The sequence below is a fragment of the Triticum urartu genome, chromosome 7A (assembly GCF_056163025.1).
Source record: "Triticum urartu cultivar PI428250 chromosome 7A, HENAU_Tu73, whole genome shotgun sequence".
Classification (NCBI taxonomy): domain Eukaryota; kingdom Viridiplantae; phylum Streptophyta; class Magnoliopsida; order Poales; family Poaceae; genus Triticum; species Triticum urartu.
This window is the reverse complement of record NC_141879.1, coordinates 264,343,711-264,359,988: the sequence shown is the minus strand read 5'-3', so window position 1 is coordinate 264,359,988 and position 16,278 is coordinate 264,343,711. Positions and strand designations below refer to the sequence as shown.

The following is a 16,278-nucleotide window of genomic DNA, read 5'->3' as shown; positions in this document are numbered from 1 at the left end:
AGGAATTTCATAACCAATATTTTTAGTAGGTGCAGTAGGTTGAGGGAAAACTAATTGTGGTTAGTCGAGGTGAAGATACCCCGAACAAACCCCTCAAAGGATTGTTCTCCATAGTAACAAGTGACAATAAATTTCAGCACGTAGTAATATTTTGTTCTTACCGATTTCTACTTACCAAGAGCGCTTCACTCCCCGGCAACGGCGCCAGAAAGAGCCTTGATGACCCACAAGTATAGGGGGTCAATCGTAGTCCTTTCGATATGTAAGAGTGTCGAACCCAACGAGGAACAGAAGGAAATGACAAGTAGTTTTCAGCAAGGTATTCTCTGCAAGCACTGAAATTATAAGTAACTAGTAGTTTGATAGCAAGATAAGTTGTAACGAGCAAGTAATGGTAACGGTAACAAAAGTGCAGCAAGGTAGCCCAATCCTTTTGAGGAAAAGGACAGGCCAAAACGGTCTCTTATGATAAGCAAAGTGTTCTTGAGGGTAAACAGGAATTTCATCTAGTCACTTTCATCATGTTGGTTTGATTTGTGTTCGCTACTTTGATAATTTGATATGTGGGTGGAATGGTGCTCAGGTGCTATTCTTACTTGAACAAACCTCCTACTTATGATTAACCCCCTCTCAAGCATCTGCAACTACAAGAAAAGTATTAAGATAAAATCTAACCATAGCATTAAACTTTTGGATCCAAATCAGTCCGTTACGAAGTAGCACATAAATAGTATTTAAGCTTCTGTCACTCTCGCAGCCCATCATCTAATGACTACTCAACAATGCATTCCCTTAGGCCCAAATATGGTGAAGTGTCATGTAGTTGACGTTCACATGACACCACTAAGGGAATCACAACATACATATCATCAAAATATTGAAACACCACTAAGGGAATCACAACATACATATCATCAAAATATCGAACACATATCAAATTCACATCATTACTTGCAACAAGATTTCTCCCGTGACCTCAAGAACAAAAGTAACTACTCACAAATAATAATCATGCTCAAGATCAGAGGGGTATTAAATAGCATAATGGATCTGAACATATAACCTTCCACCAAATAAACCATATAGTAATCAACTACAAGATGTAATCAACACTACTAGTCACTCACAAGCACCAATCTAAGGTTCCGGTACAAAGATTGAACACAAGAGATGAACTAGGGTTTGAGAGGAGATGGTGCTGTTGAAGATGTTGATGGAGATTGCCCTCCCCAAGATGGGAGAGTTGTTGGTGGTGATGATGACGATGATTTCCCCCTCCGGAAGGGAAGTTCCCCTGGCGGAATTGCTCCGCTGGAGGGCAAAAGTGCTCCTGCCCAAGTTCTGCCTTGAGACAGCGGCGCTTTGTCCCGAAAGTCCTCTCCTTATTTTTTTTCTAGGTCAAAATGACTTATATACCATAAGAGGGGCACCGGAGGTGGGCCGAGGAGGGCACAACCCACCAGGGCGTGCCTGGGCTCCCTAGCGCGCCCAGGTGGGTTGTGCCCACCTGGTGGGCCCTGAGGGAATCCTGGATTAGGGGGTGTCCGGATGGCCGGACTATACCTTCAGCCAGACTCCTGGACTATGAAGATAGAAGATTGAAGACTTTGTCTCGTGTCCGGAAGGGACTTTCCTTGGCGTGGAAGGCAAGCTTGGCGATACGGATATGTAGATCTCCTACCATTGTAACCGACTTTGTGTAACCCTAACCCTCTCCGGTGTCTATATAAACCGGAGGGTTTTAGTCCGTAGGACAACATACAAAACAACAATCATACCATAGGCTAGCTTCTAGGGTTTAGCCTCTCCGATCTCGTGGTAGATCTACTCTTGTACTACTCATATCATCAATATTAATCAAGCAGGACGTAGGGTTTTACCTCCATCAAGAGGGCCCGAACCTGGGTAAAACTTCGTGTCCCTTGCCTCCTGTTACCATCCGGCCTAGACGCACAGTTCGGGACCCCCTACCCGAGATCCGCCGGTTTTGACACCGACATTGGTGCTTTCATTGAGAGTTCCTCGGTGTCGTCGCCGTCAGGCTTGATGGCTCCTACGATCATCAATAGCGATGCAGTCCAGGGTGAGACCTTCCTCCCCGGACAGATCTTCGTCTTCAGCGGCTTTGCACTGCGGGCCAACTCACTTGGCCATCTGGAGCAGATCGAAAGCTATGCCCCTGGCCGTCAGGTCAGATTTGGAAGTTTAAACTACACGGCTGACATCCGCGGGGACTTGTTCTTCGACGGATTCGAGCCACTGCCGAGCGCGCCGCACTGTCACGACGAGCATGATCTAGCTCTGCCGCCGAACAGTGCCCTGGAGGCCGCAGCCGCATCGGCTTCGACCCTTAATTCGGAGCCAACTGCGCCGATCGAGGATGGGTGGTTGGACGCCGCCTCGGGGGCTGTGATCCCAACGGCGATCGAGCCGAACACCAGCCCCGCACTTTGCGAGACTCGTGACTCCAAGGAGCCGGACTCCTCTCCGGACTCCGAACCCTCCGCGCCCCTGCCGATCGAATCCGATTGGGCGCCGATCATGGAGATTACAACCGCGGACATCTTTCAGCACTCGCCTTTCGGCGATATTCTGAAGACACTACAATCTCTCTCTTTATCAGGAGAGCCCTGGCCGGACTACGGTCAGCAAGGTTGGGATACGGACGATGAAGAAATTCAAAGCCCACCCACCACCCACTTCGTAGCCACTGTCGACGACTTAACCAACATGCTCGACTTCGACTCCGAAGACATCGACGGTATGGACATCGATGCAGGAGACGATGAAGAACCAGCGCCTATTGGGCCCTGGAAAGCCACCTTGTCGTACGACATATACATGGTGGACACCCCAAAAGAAGGAGATGGCGATGGAACAACGGAGGATGACCCCTCCGAGAAACAGCCTAGGCACCAGCGTCAGCGGCGCCGCTCAAAATCCCGCCAAAGCAAATACAGTGATTCCAGCATGGGAGATAATAATACTCCGGAGAGTGCCAAAGAAAACCCCCTCCAGCAAGATTCAGCACAGGAGGATGGAGAAGCCAGCCCTCATGAGAGAGCAGCAGACAGAGAGGTCGAGGACGATAATTATATGCCTCCCTCTTAAGACGAGGCAAGCCTCGACGACGACGAATTAGTCGTGCCAGAGGATCCCGTCGAGCAAGAGCGTTTTCAACACAGGCTTATGGCCACGGCAAGAAGCCTCAAGAAAAAACAGCAACAACTTAGAGCTGATCAAGATTTGCTACTCGACAGATGGATTGAAGTCCTTGCGGCCGAAGAGCATAAAGTCGAACGCCCCTCCAAGAGCTACCCAAAGCGCAGGTTGCTACCCCGATTAGAGGAGGAAGCACTTAAACCTACATCACCAGCACTTGATATGGCCGACCGGCTACCTCGTGGCCGCGACAGAGAGGCCTCTCGGCCCTCCACTCAAGCCGCAGCCCGTACCAAGGCACGAGAAAATGCGCTTGACCTACGAGATATGTTGGAGTACAAGGCAAGGCAAACAAGATCAATCTATGGATCGCGTGGGCGCCCCACGACTCGAGACGGTAACCGTCACGCCGGACACAAATCCGGTAGGGCCGAACACAGTAGACAAAGCTCATTGGAGCTACGTCGTGATATAGCCCAGTACAGAGGCGCCGCACACCCACTATGCTTCACAGACGAAGTAATGGATCATCAAATCCCCAAGGGTTTCAAACCCGTAAACATCGAATCATATGATGGCACAACAGATCCTGCGGTATGGATCGAGGATTATCTCCTTCATATCCACATGGCCCGCGACGATGATCTCCACGCCATCAAATACCTCCCACTCAAGCTTAAAGGACCAGCTCAGCATTGGCTTAACAGCTTGCCAGCAGGATCAATCAGTTGTTGGGAGGACCTGGAAGTCGCATTCCTCGACGATTTCCAGGGCACTTATGTGCGACCACCAGACGTCGATGACCTAAGCCACGTAATTCAGCAGCCAGAGGAATAGGCCATGCAATTCTGGACACGGTTCCTAACATAGAAAAATCAAATAGTTGACTGTCCAGACGCAGAGGCCCTAGCATCCTTCAAGCACAATATCCGTGACGAGTGGCTTGCCCGGCACCTTGGACAGGAAAAGCCGAAATCTATGGCAGCACTCACGACACTCATGACCCGCTTTTGCGCGGGAGAAGACAGCTGGCTTGCTCGTAGCAACAATATGACCAAGAACCCTGGTAATTCGGATACCAGGGATAGTAGTGGCAGGTCGCGTCGCAACAAGCAGAAGTGCCGCATTAACGACGACAATGCTGAGGATACGGCAGTTAATGCCGGATTCAAAGGCTATAAATTCGGTCAGCGGAAAAAGCCATTCAAAAGAAATCCTAGGGGCTCGTCCAGTTTGGACCGAATACTCGACCGCTTGTGCCAGATACATGGCACCCCCGAAAAGCCGGCCAATCACACCAACAGGGATTGTTGGGTGTTCAAGCAGGCAGGCAAGTTAAATGCCGAAAATACTGACAAGGGGCTGGATAGCGATGACGACGAAGAGCCCCGGCCGCCGAACAACAGTGGACAGAAGGGTTTTCCCCCACAAGTGCGGACGGTGAACATGATATACGCAACCCACATCCCCAAGAGGGAGCGGAAGCGCGCGTTAAGGGATGTATACGCGGTAGAGCCAGTCGCCCCAAAATTCAACCCATGGTCCTCCTGCCCAATCACCTTTGATTGAAGGGACCATCCCACTAGCACCCGTCATGGCGGATTCGCCACATTGGTTCCAGACCCAATTGTTGACGGATTTCATCTCACTAGAGTCCTTATGGATGGCGGCAGCAGCCTGAACCTGCTTTACCAGGATACAGTGCGGAAAATGGGCATAGATCCCTCGAGGATTAAGCCCACCAAAACGACCTTTAAAGGCGTAATACCAGGTGTAGAGGCCAACTGTACAGGCTCAGTCACACTTGAAGTGGTCTTCGGATCTCCGGATAATTTCCGAAGCGAGGAGTTAATCTTCGACATAGTCCCATTCTGCAGTGGCTACCATGCACTGCTCGGGCGAACCGCATTCGCCAAATTCAACGCGGTACCTCACTACGCATACCTTAAGCTCAAGATGCCAGGCCCTCGAGGAGTAATTACGGTCAATGGAAACACCGAACGCTCCCTCCGAATGGAGGAGCACACGGCGGCCCTTACAGCGGAAGTACAAAGCAGCCTCTCCAGGCAGTTCTCCAGTCCGGCCATTAAACGTCCGGACACCGTCAAGCGCGCCCGGAGTAACCTACAACAAGACCACCTGACACGTTCCGAGCAGGCGTAGCAATGCGGCCCCAACCCCAGCACTCGCAAAAATGCGACGCTAGTGCTTCGCGTACATAACTACGCTCTAGAAATACCATGGGTACAGGGGGAGGGGCACCATCACGGCACGCCCGAAACACGGCTTAAACCGCACCAGGGGCTGCCGATTTTTTAATTTTCTCTTACTTTCAGGACTCCATTCTTCGGAAGGCCTGTTCGGCAGTTCAATTGCTGCACAAACGATGCAAGAACCAGGGAAGCAGACAAGCCATGCCGCATTACGGAATTCCCAGGTGGTCTCTATCACGAGCAGTATACCTATTTTGCATACCATTCTGCAGCCTGCCCCTGGAACGGACATGTTAAATAGTCCAACCTTTTGCTTATCACATTATTTGTATCGTTCTGCTTTGATCGCAGCCCTTTTTAATAAACAATGCATAGCTTCTGTCTATTTTTGCATTACCTTTTTTTTACAAATATATGTTCCTTAACGACATGTTGCACCCGTACACTTTGGTACGGCCAAAATACGCCAGGGGCTTTAGTACCCCTCAATATGGTGTGAGAAGTCTGAACACTTTAACAAAGTGTGGCACCCCGAACTTATAGCATTATATGCATCGGCTGCGAATCATGTCTTGGGTCAATAGTTGGGTTTGCCCAGCTCCTATGTTTTGGTGCCTTACGTTCCGCTGTGTCGGCTAAGGTAGCACTAGGAGAACTACTGCGATTGTGCCCCAGTTGAGCTGGGTTGAGCACCTCAGTAGAGAAAGCTAAAATTGACTGTCATGATGAAGCGAGAGCTGGTCGCTGTTCGAGAGGTTTTTCGAGTCCCTAAAGACTTATGCCGCTTAGAGCGAGGAGTCGGCTCTGTCCGGCCAAGGCGTGGATAGCGCCCCGAACTCGGTCTTCCGAATACCAGGGGCTTCGCCGAGATTTAAAATTATAGAATTCTATGGCTAAGTGAGAGTGTTCACGCATTATAGTCTGATTGCCTTGTTCGTTGTGCTGAGTGCCTCCCTCGAAGGACCCAAACATGGGAAAAAGAGCGCTCAGATTTATCCCCGAACACCCCAGCACTAGCGGCACGGGGGCAGAAGCCGACAACTCGCCATCTCTCAGAATTGATAAACAGCCGCACAGAAGGTAATATTTTAAATTCCAACAGCATTTCTTAGCGCATATGAACAAGTTTTCAGCGCACAGGACAAAACGAGCGAGTTTTACTCAAAAATTACATCCCTGGAACATTCATCCGCCATAAGGCAGGTGCCCTTCAGAACATCCTTATAATAATTCTCGGGCTTGCGATGCTCTTTCCCCGGCGGTGGCCCGTCCTTCACAAGCTTCTCAGCATCCAGCTTGCCCCAGTGCACCTTAGCACGTGCAAGGGCCCTACGGGCACCTTCAATGCAGACGGAGCGCTTGATGACTTCGAGCCTTGGACAGGCCCCCACCAGCCGCCGCACCAGCCCCAAATAGCTCCCAGGCAGAGCCTCTCCAGGCCACAACCGAACTATGAGGCCCTTCATGGCCTGTTCGGCCGCCTTGTGGAGCTCGACCAGTTGCTTCAGCTGGTCGCTCAGGGGCACGGGGTGTCCCGCCTCAGCATACTGAGACCAGAACACCTTCTTTGTCGAGATGCCCTCCTCGGCTCGATAGAATGCAGCGGCATCGGACATGCTACGGGGAAGATCTGCGAACGCTCCTGGAGAGCTCCGGATTCGGGTAAGTAACAAGTAACTCACGTTTATGTGTTTGCTTTGCATAAAGAATGCCTTACCCGCCGCTATCTTTTTCACCGCATCCAACTCCTGGAGGGTCTTCTGGGATTCGGCCTTGGCAGACTTGGCATTTTTAATAGCCACGGCGAGCTCGGACGCTCGCGTCTTTGAGTCAAGCTCCAAACTCTCATGTTTTTTCATGAGATCCTGGAGCTCTTGCCGCACCTTGCCAACCTGGGCCTCATACTTCTCCCGCTCGGTGCGCTCCGTGGCCGCCCTCTTCTCGGCCTCGAGCAGCGCTTGCTTAAGGGTCGCCACCTCAGATGTGGCCCCTACAATAGCCACAATAATCCTGTCATTTTTTGCAATTGCACCTTTTTTATATATATTTAAACAAGGTATTTCTTACCTTCCTTGTCCTCGAGCTGCTTCTTGACACGCCCGAGCTCTTGCTCGGACTGCTCGAGGTTCTGCTTTAGCGTGTCCACTTCCGCAGTCAGTGCGACGGACGCCAGCAGAGAAGCCTGCATACGCATATTGACTCATTTTTGTTAGACTCCTGCGAATTTTATTTGATCCTCTATTCGGCTTTTCTTCCCGAACGCCAAACAGAGCATCAGGGGCTACTGTCTATGCGGTAATATTATTTACACATTTTTACTTACCTTAAAGCCTGTTAAAAGGCTAGCACAAGCTTCAGTCAGTCCACTCTTGGCGGACTGAACCTTCTGGACCACCGCACTCATAATGGTGCGGTGCTCCTCGTCGATGGAGGCACCTTTGAGCACCTCCAACAGATTGTCCGGCGCCTCCGGTTGGACGGGGGTCACCGGCACGGTGGGCTTGCTCCTCTTGGAAGGAGGTCGCCCGCCGGACTCTGGAACCTTTGAAGGTTCCGGAGTGGTGTCCGGCCTAGAGCCGGACTTGGAGCCCTGGGGGGTTTTATCCCCTTTACTCCTGGAGTCCGGGAGGTTGCCTTGCGGCGCCTCCAGGACCACCTCCTCCTGGCTTGGAACCTGTTGGGACAACACTTCGGCGTCGTCCATAGGACGGGGGGAGGTAGCCGCCAGAAGCGAATTCACATCCGATGAGTCCAGTGAACCGCTCGACGACGCGTCGAGCCGGTCTTTGGGTGGGCTGCATAATCATATTCGACATAAGGGAAAGCTGTGCAATAAAGGAATACTATGAATTACTCTGGTATCCGGATACTTACGATTTCGCCAGGGGCTTGGCCCTGAGCGGCCACTCCTCTCCGCCATCGTCGGCGTCGATGGAGTAGTCCGGAGGAAGGGTTTCCCCTTCTTGGACCCTTCGGCCTCCCCAGTGAGGGCGGCCTTCCTTTTCTTCTCTCCTCCCGCTGGAGGGGGAGAGGTCTCTTCTTCCTCCTCCCTGTCTTCACGGGAGGAATGCGCCTTGGAGCCGTCGGATGATGAGCCCGACACCTCCTGGCGCCGGGCACTTTTTCGAGTCCCCGTGGCCTTCTTCGTGGCCTTCTTCTCCGGCACCACATAGGGTGCCGGAACCAGCAGCTTCGCCAAGTGGGCATCGGCTGGGTCTTCGGGCAAAGGAGCCGGACAGTCGATCTGTCTGGACTTCGCCTGCCAATCCTGTCAAAGGTAAGGGAGCTTAGATCCTGCATAGAGTTAAACTATGAAAAACTAATACCCTGTAAAAGGTACAAACGACTTACCGCGCTAGCGTGACACTGCGCGCTGAATCCGCGATCCTCGGTAGCGGATGCAGGAGCCTCGGCGCCCTTGAAAAGCACCTTCCAGGCATCTTCGTACATCGTGTTGAAGAGCCTGCTCAGAGTTCGGTGCTGCGCCGGGTTGAACTCCCACATATTGAAGGCCCGTTGTTGACACGAGAGGATCCGGCGGATGAGCATAACCTGGACTACGTTGACAAGCTTGAGCTGCTTGTCCACCAGGGTTTGGATGCATGTTTTCAGTCCAGTCACCTCTTCTTTGCTGCCCCATGACAGGCCCGTCTCTTTCCAGGACGTGAGCCGCGTTGGGGGTCCGGACCGGAACTCGGGGGCTGCGACCCACTCAGGGTCGCGCGGCTCGGTGATGTAAAACCACCCCGATTGCCACCCCTTCAGGGTATCCACAAAGGAGCCCTCGAGCCATAAGACGTTGGGCATCTTGCCCACCATGGCGCCTCCGCACTCCGCCTGGTTGCCGCGCACCACCTTTGGCTTGACATTGAAAGTCTTGAGCCATAGGCCGAAATGGGGGCAGATGCGGAGGAAAGCCTCGCACACGACGATAAATGCCGAGATGTTGAGGATGAAGTTCGGGGCCAGATCATGGAAATCCAGGCCGTAGTAGAACATGAGTCCGCGGACAAATGGGTGGATAGGAAAGCCCAGTCCGCGGAGGAAGTGGGAAGGAACACTACCCTCTCATGGGGCCTTGGGGTGGGAAGGAGCTACCCCTCTTCGGGAAGCCGGTACGCGATGTCGTTAGACAAGTATCCGGCCTTCCTCAGTTTTTTGATGTGTCCCTCCGTGACGGAGGAGACCATCCACTTGCCTCTCGCTCCGAACATGGCTGGATAAGGTTGAGGTGGGGAGTGCGGACTTGGGCGCTGGAGCTCGAGTGCGCGAAAATGGATAGGCAAAAGAGGAAGAAGGCGTAGGTGAAAAGGTGGATCCTTATCCCCTTATATGGGTGGACGCAACTGCGTGTCCCCACCAGCCTGGTAAAACTCGCTTATCTCCAAGCGCCGTGATCAATGGCACGGTTGGGTTACCCACGCCCGTATTGATGAGAATCCCGGAATAAGGGGACACGATCTCTGCTTCGACGAGACGTGCCAAGGAAACCGCCTCGCGTGACGCGCTAAGGTGGGACAATAAAACGATTCGAATAAAGGCTTGGCCGTGGTATGATGTCACACTACGGAATACGTCAGCAGATTAGATTTGTGTAAATATTATTCTCTCTATGGCAATATGTGGAAACTTATTTTGCAGAGCTGGACACTATCTTTGTGTTCAAAATCTTCTATGAAGTACTTGGAGGAGGAACCCGCCTTGCAATGCCGAAGACAATCTGCGCGCCGGACTCGTCGTCATTGAAGCCTGGTTCAGGGGCTACTGAGGGAATCCTGGATTAGGGGGTGTCCGGATGGCCGGACTATACCTTTAGCTGGACTCCTAGACTATGAAGATACAAGATTGAAGACTTCGTCCCGTGTCCGGAAGGGACTTTCCTTGGCGTGGAAGGCAAGCTTGGCGATACAGATATGTAGATCTCCTACCATTGTAACCGACTTTGTGTAACCCTAACCCTCTCCGGTGTCTATATAAACCGGAGGGTTTTAGTCCGTAGGACAACATACAGAACAACAATCATACCATAGGCTAGCTTCTAGGGTTTAGCCTCTCCGATCTCGTGGTAGATCTACTCTTGTACTACTCGTATCATCAATATTAATCAAGCAGGACGTAGGGTTTTACCTCCATCAAGAGGGCCCGGACCTGGGTAAAACTTCGTGTCCCTTGCCTCCTGTTACCATCCGGCCTAGACGCACAGTTCGGGACCCCCTACCCGAGATCCATCGGTTTTGACACCGACAGGCCCCCTCTGGTACTTATTTGCTCCAATAATTCTTATATATTCCATAAAAATTCTTCGTGAAGTTTCAGCTCATTTGAAGTTGTGCAGAATAGGTAGCCTGACGTAGCTTTTTTAGGTCCAGAATTCCAGTTGCTGGTATTCTCCCTCTTTGTGTGAACCTTGCATATTATGAGAGAAAAGGCATTAGAATTACTCCAAAAAGCATTAAAACATTATAAATAACAATAGGTAATCATGATGCAAAATGGACGTATCAATCTACCTCTAGATCGTATGCTGTGTTCTAAACCCTAAGGCTGGTAATTGTGATTGTGCCATTGCAGACTAAACCCTCTGGCTTGTATAGGTACCAGGGGTATCTAGGGCTACATATGGTCGGTTGTCAACTAGGAATAAACACGTCGAGAGTTCAAGTTGTCCTTGAAGTACACGCCAAGCCTTCGGCAGTGTCTGTCTTGATCATGTTTGTGTTCGAGGCTTCCAGAGTCCTTCCTTGTTGAGATTGGTCGGCCGTAAGCTTGGCCCAAGGACTATGGTCCAACTAGGTTGGCACCCCCTAGTCCAGGACATCGTCACCCCTGGGTACCAATCTGAGATTTGATACAAAGGTTGAACACAAAGGATGAACTAGGCTTTCGAGATGAGATGGTGCTGATGGAGATATTGATGAAGATGATGATCCCCACAAGGAACGAAGAGTTAGTGGTGACGAAAGCTTTGATTTTCCCCTCTTGGAGGGAAGTTTCCCTAGCGGAATTGCTCCGCCAGAGAGCAAAGGTTCCCCGCCCAAGCTCTGCCTCACAAACGACGGCAGAAAGTCTCAAAAATTCTCTGTGATTTTTTTCTAGGGGTACATGGATTTTATGGCCAAAGGGCATTGGGTAGGCCACGCCACCTGTCCATGTGGCTGGATGGTGGGCCCCCTCTGGTATTAGAACCGCTCAATTTACTTGGATCAGAGGGAGTAACGAACATAACTTCCCTGCCAATCCGATCCTCCAGGAACGATGCATCTCATGCTGGCATCTCTTCCCTCGCATCGACTAAACAAACTCTAGTTATAAAAAATACTAAAGAAACTCTATTTTCCGTTGACATCCTGAAGGTTCCAACTTTCAAGCTAGTTGATTTCGATGCATTGTTTGAAACATGGAACATATTTGCTATTTTTTAGGTGCGTGAAACCCCTTTTCACGCCGGTCACTGTTTCCCTTCTTCCTTCCCTCTTGGACAGATCTTGTCGGAGAAGAAACAATCCCGTTGGAGAAGAACTAGGCCCACCATCTATCTTAGGATAAAGTCATGGGTGGGGTAGGGATCGCCACAACCCCATTATTTATCTTAGGGGTGGTAGTGGGGTAGAGCAGATCACCGGAGGTTTTTATGGGTGGTGCTGAGCTTAGAGGGATGGTCGGAGCGGGTGGCCAACAACGACGGTGGGGGAGGTTGAGGGAAGGGCCGGGTGGCGAGGCAGTGCGCGGTAGCTCCCGCCAGCCACGGGTGCATGATGGATAGAAGGTCCCAATATGAAATGGAAAACATTTAGTTTAAGTCGGATGATTTTCATCTGGCGCAAACCGCCTCCTTTTCATGACACGTGTCCCACGTGGGCCTCCCCATTGGCACGCCTTATCACGAGCATTGTTGCTCTCCACCGCAAAAATCTTATCCCCTGTTCTCTCGAGTCTTCTTCTTCCTCTCTTCGTATCATCTCGTCCTTGTCAATTTCACTTAGGCAGCAACAAAGACGTAGCTATGTGCATGGAGACGCCGGAGGAGATTCCCAGCCGCACTATCCATTCCCGTTTCAATGCTGCAGGAGAAGGCTTCGCGGGCGAGCGGCGCTGGCCGCGGGCACTGCAAGGCAGTGGCTTGGCTGCTGCTAGCCGTACGAGCCGCTCCACGGGGTAGGCGAAGGCCAACGACCGCTGCATCACAGCTCTGGCGGCTTGACGACCGCTGCACCACAGCTCCAGCGGCCGCACGCCGCTGCTGCGGTGGAACTCCGCCGAGAAGTCTAGCGCTACAATGGAGCTTCGCCGTGGGACGGCCGGTGCTGCGATGGAGCTTCGCCGGCGCCGTCCAGTGTTGCATTGGAACTTCGTCGGAGGGCCGCCGGTGCTGCAATTGAGGTCCGCCGAGGCCGTCCAATGCTGCAGCGGAGCATCGCCGGGGTCGTTGAAGCTGCGCCGGAGCTGCAATGAAGGGTCGTTGGAGTTGCAATGGAGCGCCATAGAGCTGCTGCTGTGTTGTTCTGCCATAGGAGGCTGTGAGCTGTCTGATCGTACGGCTGCGGAGTATCTGAACGGACGGCTCTGAGGGAGGCTTAAAACTGGATCAAATCATCCGACTGGTCCGTAGCAATCGCCATACGAAATAGGTCGTCGCGAAAATCAGGGGATTTTCACGTCTGTCCTGGGTGTGTTGGCCCAGAAGGAATGGTGCCCCCTGCCGCGTCCAAGGCAGAGAGACACACACAGTGGGAGGGAACGCGGGAACTACTATTTTTGTAGTTGTAGCAACGAACTTCTGTGCGTTGATTGGGCGGACGCCTCCCCTCTTCCTCGCGACAAACCACAGCCCCACCCCCACGGTAACGTCGGTGAGCGATCGAACGGCGATCCTCCCGAGCTAAGCTAATCTGACCTACTTTTGGTTTTTGGAGCTAAACGGAGAGTAGCAGCACACAAATCAAGCAAAGCCGCGTCCTGAACCCTGCTGTCCCCTCCCCCTCGTTATAGCTCACTCTCACTCCCACCCCCACCCCCGCCACCACTCACCAGCTCGACTCCACCCCACTCCACTCGACCCGCGCGCACGCGGAGCTGGGCCGTACAGTACGTGAGCCCGTGAGCGAGCAGGGTACGGACTAAATGCCGCACCCGTCGTCGTCGTCGTCTTCCTCGGCCAGTGTGGACGCGGCCGCCAAGGGCGTCAAGCTCGAGCGGTACGCCAGCGGCGGCGCCGCGCTGCTGGTGCGGCGCGCGGGGACCTCCAAGATCGTCGCGGCGTCCTCGCACCTCCTCTTCCGCGCCACCGTCCTCGCCACGCTCGCGCTCGTCTGCCTCTTCGCCGTGCACTACCCTTCCCTCCTCTCCCGCTCCTTCCGGCTCTCCGCCGCCGCCTCCTCTTCTTCCCCGCCGCGGCAGACGTCGCGGCACCGGAACCTGCTCGGGTCGTCGTCGGCGTACGCGGGCGCCGCGTGGGAGCGGGAGGTGCGGCGGAGCGCCACGCCGCGGCGGGACGGGGGGATGTCGGTGCTGGTCACGGGCGCTGCGGGGTTCGTGGGCGCGCACTGCGCGCTGGCGCTCAGGGCGCGCGGCGACGGCGTGCTCGGCCTCGACAACTTCAACGCCTACTACGAGCCGGCCCTGAAGCGCGCGCGGCAGCGGCTGCTCGCGTCGCGCGGGGTGGTGGTGCTCGGCGCCGACATCAACGACGCGGCCCTGCTCGAGCGGCTCTTCACCGTCGTGCCCTTCACGCACGTGCTGCACCTCGCCGCGCAGGCCGGCGTGCGGTACGCGATGCGGGCGCCGCAGACGTACGTGGCCTCCAACGTCGCGGGCCTCGTCAGCGTCTTCGAGGCCGCCGCCAGGCACGCCGACCCGCAGCCGGCGATCGTGTGGGCGTCGTCGTCGTCGGTGTACGGGCTCAACACTGACGCGCCATTCTCCGAGGACCACCGCACGGACCGACCGGCGTCGCTGTACGCGGCCACCAAGAAGGCCGGGGAGGCCATCGCGCACGCGTACAACCACATCTACGGTCTCTCCATCACCGGCCTCCGCTTCTTCACGGTGTACGGTCCGTGGGGACGCCCCGACATGGCCTACTTCTCCTTCGCCCGCAGCATCGTCGCCGGCGAGCCCATCACGCTCTTCCGCGCCGCCGACGGCACAGACGTGCGCCGCGACTTCACCTACATCGACGACGTCGTGAAGGGGTGCCTCGGTGCGCTCGACACGGCCGGTAAGAGCACGGGCTCCAAGTCCGGCAAGAAGCGCGGGCCGGCGCCCCTCCGCGTCTACAACCTCGGCAACACCTCGCCGGTGCCCGTCACCCGCATGGTGGCCATCCTCGAGAAGCTCCTCGGCAAGAAAGCGAACAAACGCGTCGTCACCATGCCGAGCAACGGCGACGTGCCGTTCACGCACGCCAACGTCAGCCACGCCGCGCGCGACTTCAGGTACCACCCCACCACCTCCCTCGACGCCGGCCTGCGGAAGTTCGTGGAATGGTTCCTCCAGTACTACAAGATCGACCCCGCGAAGCTCGCCAAGGGCAGCAGAGTCGGTACCAAGACTACCAAGAAGAAATCCATGGGCGCCATGTCCGCGGCATCGTGAGGAGAGTGCGCGCGCCGCGTGCTTCCCGGCCCGGATGTCCAGTCCACCAAGTGTGCATTCTGTTCTCCTCGGAGGCCGGCGGTTGTCTTGCACAACTTTGTGAGTGCATCCCCCATTGTTTAAGCCATTGCTGCTGCTTTTCCCCCTTGATGATGCAACCATGCTAGAGCTCGGTGGGAAGGGAATCGTGGAGGTGGCAAGGCAAAGGAGAAGCGATTCTTTCTTCATAGCATAAGCAAAACCAAACTATTTTAGGGAAAAGGGATGGGGGGTATAGGTAAGATGACATGAGCCGTGGAAAGGGGCGAGGAGGACACGATAAAGATGAAGTCCTGGGCTTCCTTTTGGGACGGTTCAGGTTGTTTTTGCTCGGTTTCTTTTTTGTTTTGTCGGTCACTATCTTGTTCTTGCTCATATGGTTAATTTGTCTTGTGTTTTGTGAAAATGTCAACAATTGTGTACTCACGACGACAAGAACACAAGATGCTGTGGTGGATGCAAGTCCGTCCGAGCAGCTGCAGTTTTCCAGACTGCTAGAAATATTTGTTAAAGCTTGACGGTGGATTTGGTGCGATTTATTTCTGCATATGTGTAAACCTGTCCGATTCATGGCTTTTGTTCTCTGAACAAAACCATGTTGCTGCATGTGGAGCGTCCCTGACTTGTGCGTGCGTTTTCTTCTGATTTATGTGGGCATTATATGCGAGGTACTACTGTCGTACTGAGGTTTGGTGGCAAGCGAGGGAGAGAGTTAATTTGTTTGAGCCTTGGACTTGGTATCACTTCTTTCCAGTAGCATCACACCAGCCTTTCGTACATTGATGTTTCTTGCTGTCTACAAGGCGGCGTGATGACTGAAGTTGAACTAATGCACGAATCCTCTTGTGGAACTGTGAAGCTGCATCAGTATGAACTTAGGCCACAACACGTAATACTCCCTTTGTCCGAAAATACTTGTCCTAAATATTGTTGTATCCAGGGGCGAATCTACTAGGGGGGCTTTAACAGGCTTGAGCCCCCCCTCCAGCACTGCAAGAATTTTTTTTACTACTAGTTTCATGGCCCAATTCAGCCACTTGCAAGCCCAACCCAACAGATATTGGCATGATACAGGCTTTGAGCCCACCCTCTAGTTTCTGTCTAGATTCGCCACTGGTTGTATCTAGACTTATTTTAATACAACCATTTTTAGGACAAGTATTCCCGGACGGAGGGATTACATGCAACACAAAATACAACTCAAAACCTCCTTGTAGTCGAAGCGTCGCCAGAGGCATAGAGACTGGACCGAAACTCTTCGAAGACGAAA

General features: G+C 53.3%; 1 protein-coding gene across 1 annotated transcript; it reads left to right on the top strand.

Annotated features, from left to right (window-relative positions):
• The first annotated feature begins 12,326 nt into the window (after nucleotides 1-12,326).
• On the top strand, nucleotides 12,327-15,533 carry LOC125522349 (UDP-glucuronate 4-epimerase 6). The gene has a single exon (XM_048687412.2). It carries the CDS (start codon nucleotides 13,497-13,499, stop codon nucleotides 14,967-14,969), a length of 1,473 nt encoding a protein of 490 aa, XP_048543369.1. The 5' UTR covers nucleotides 12,327-13,496; the 3' UTR covers nucleotides 14,970-15,533.
• The last annotated feature ends 745 nt before the right edge of the window (nucleotides 15,534-16,278 follow it).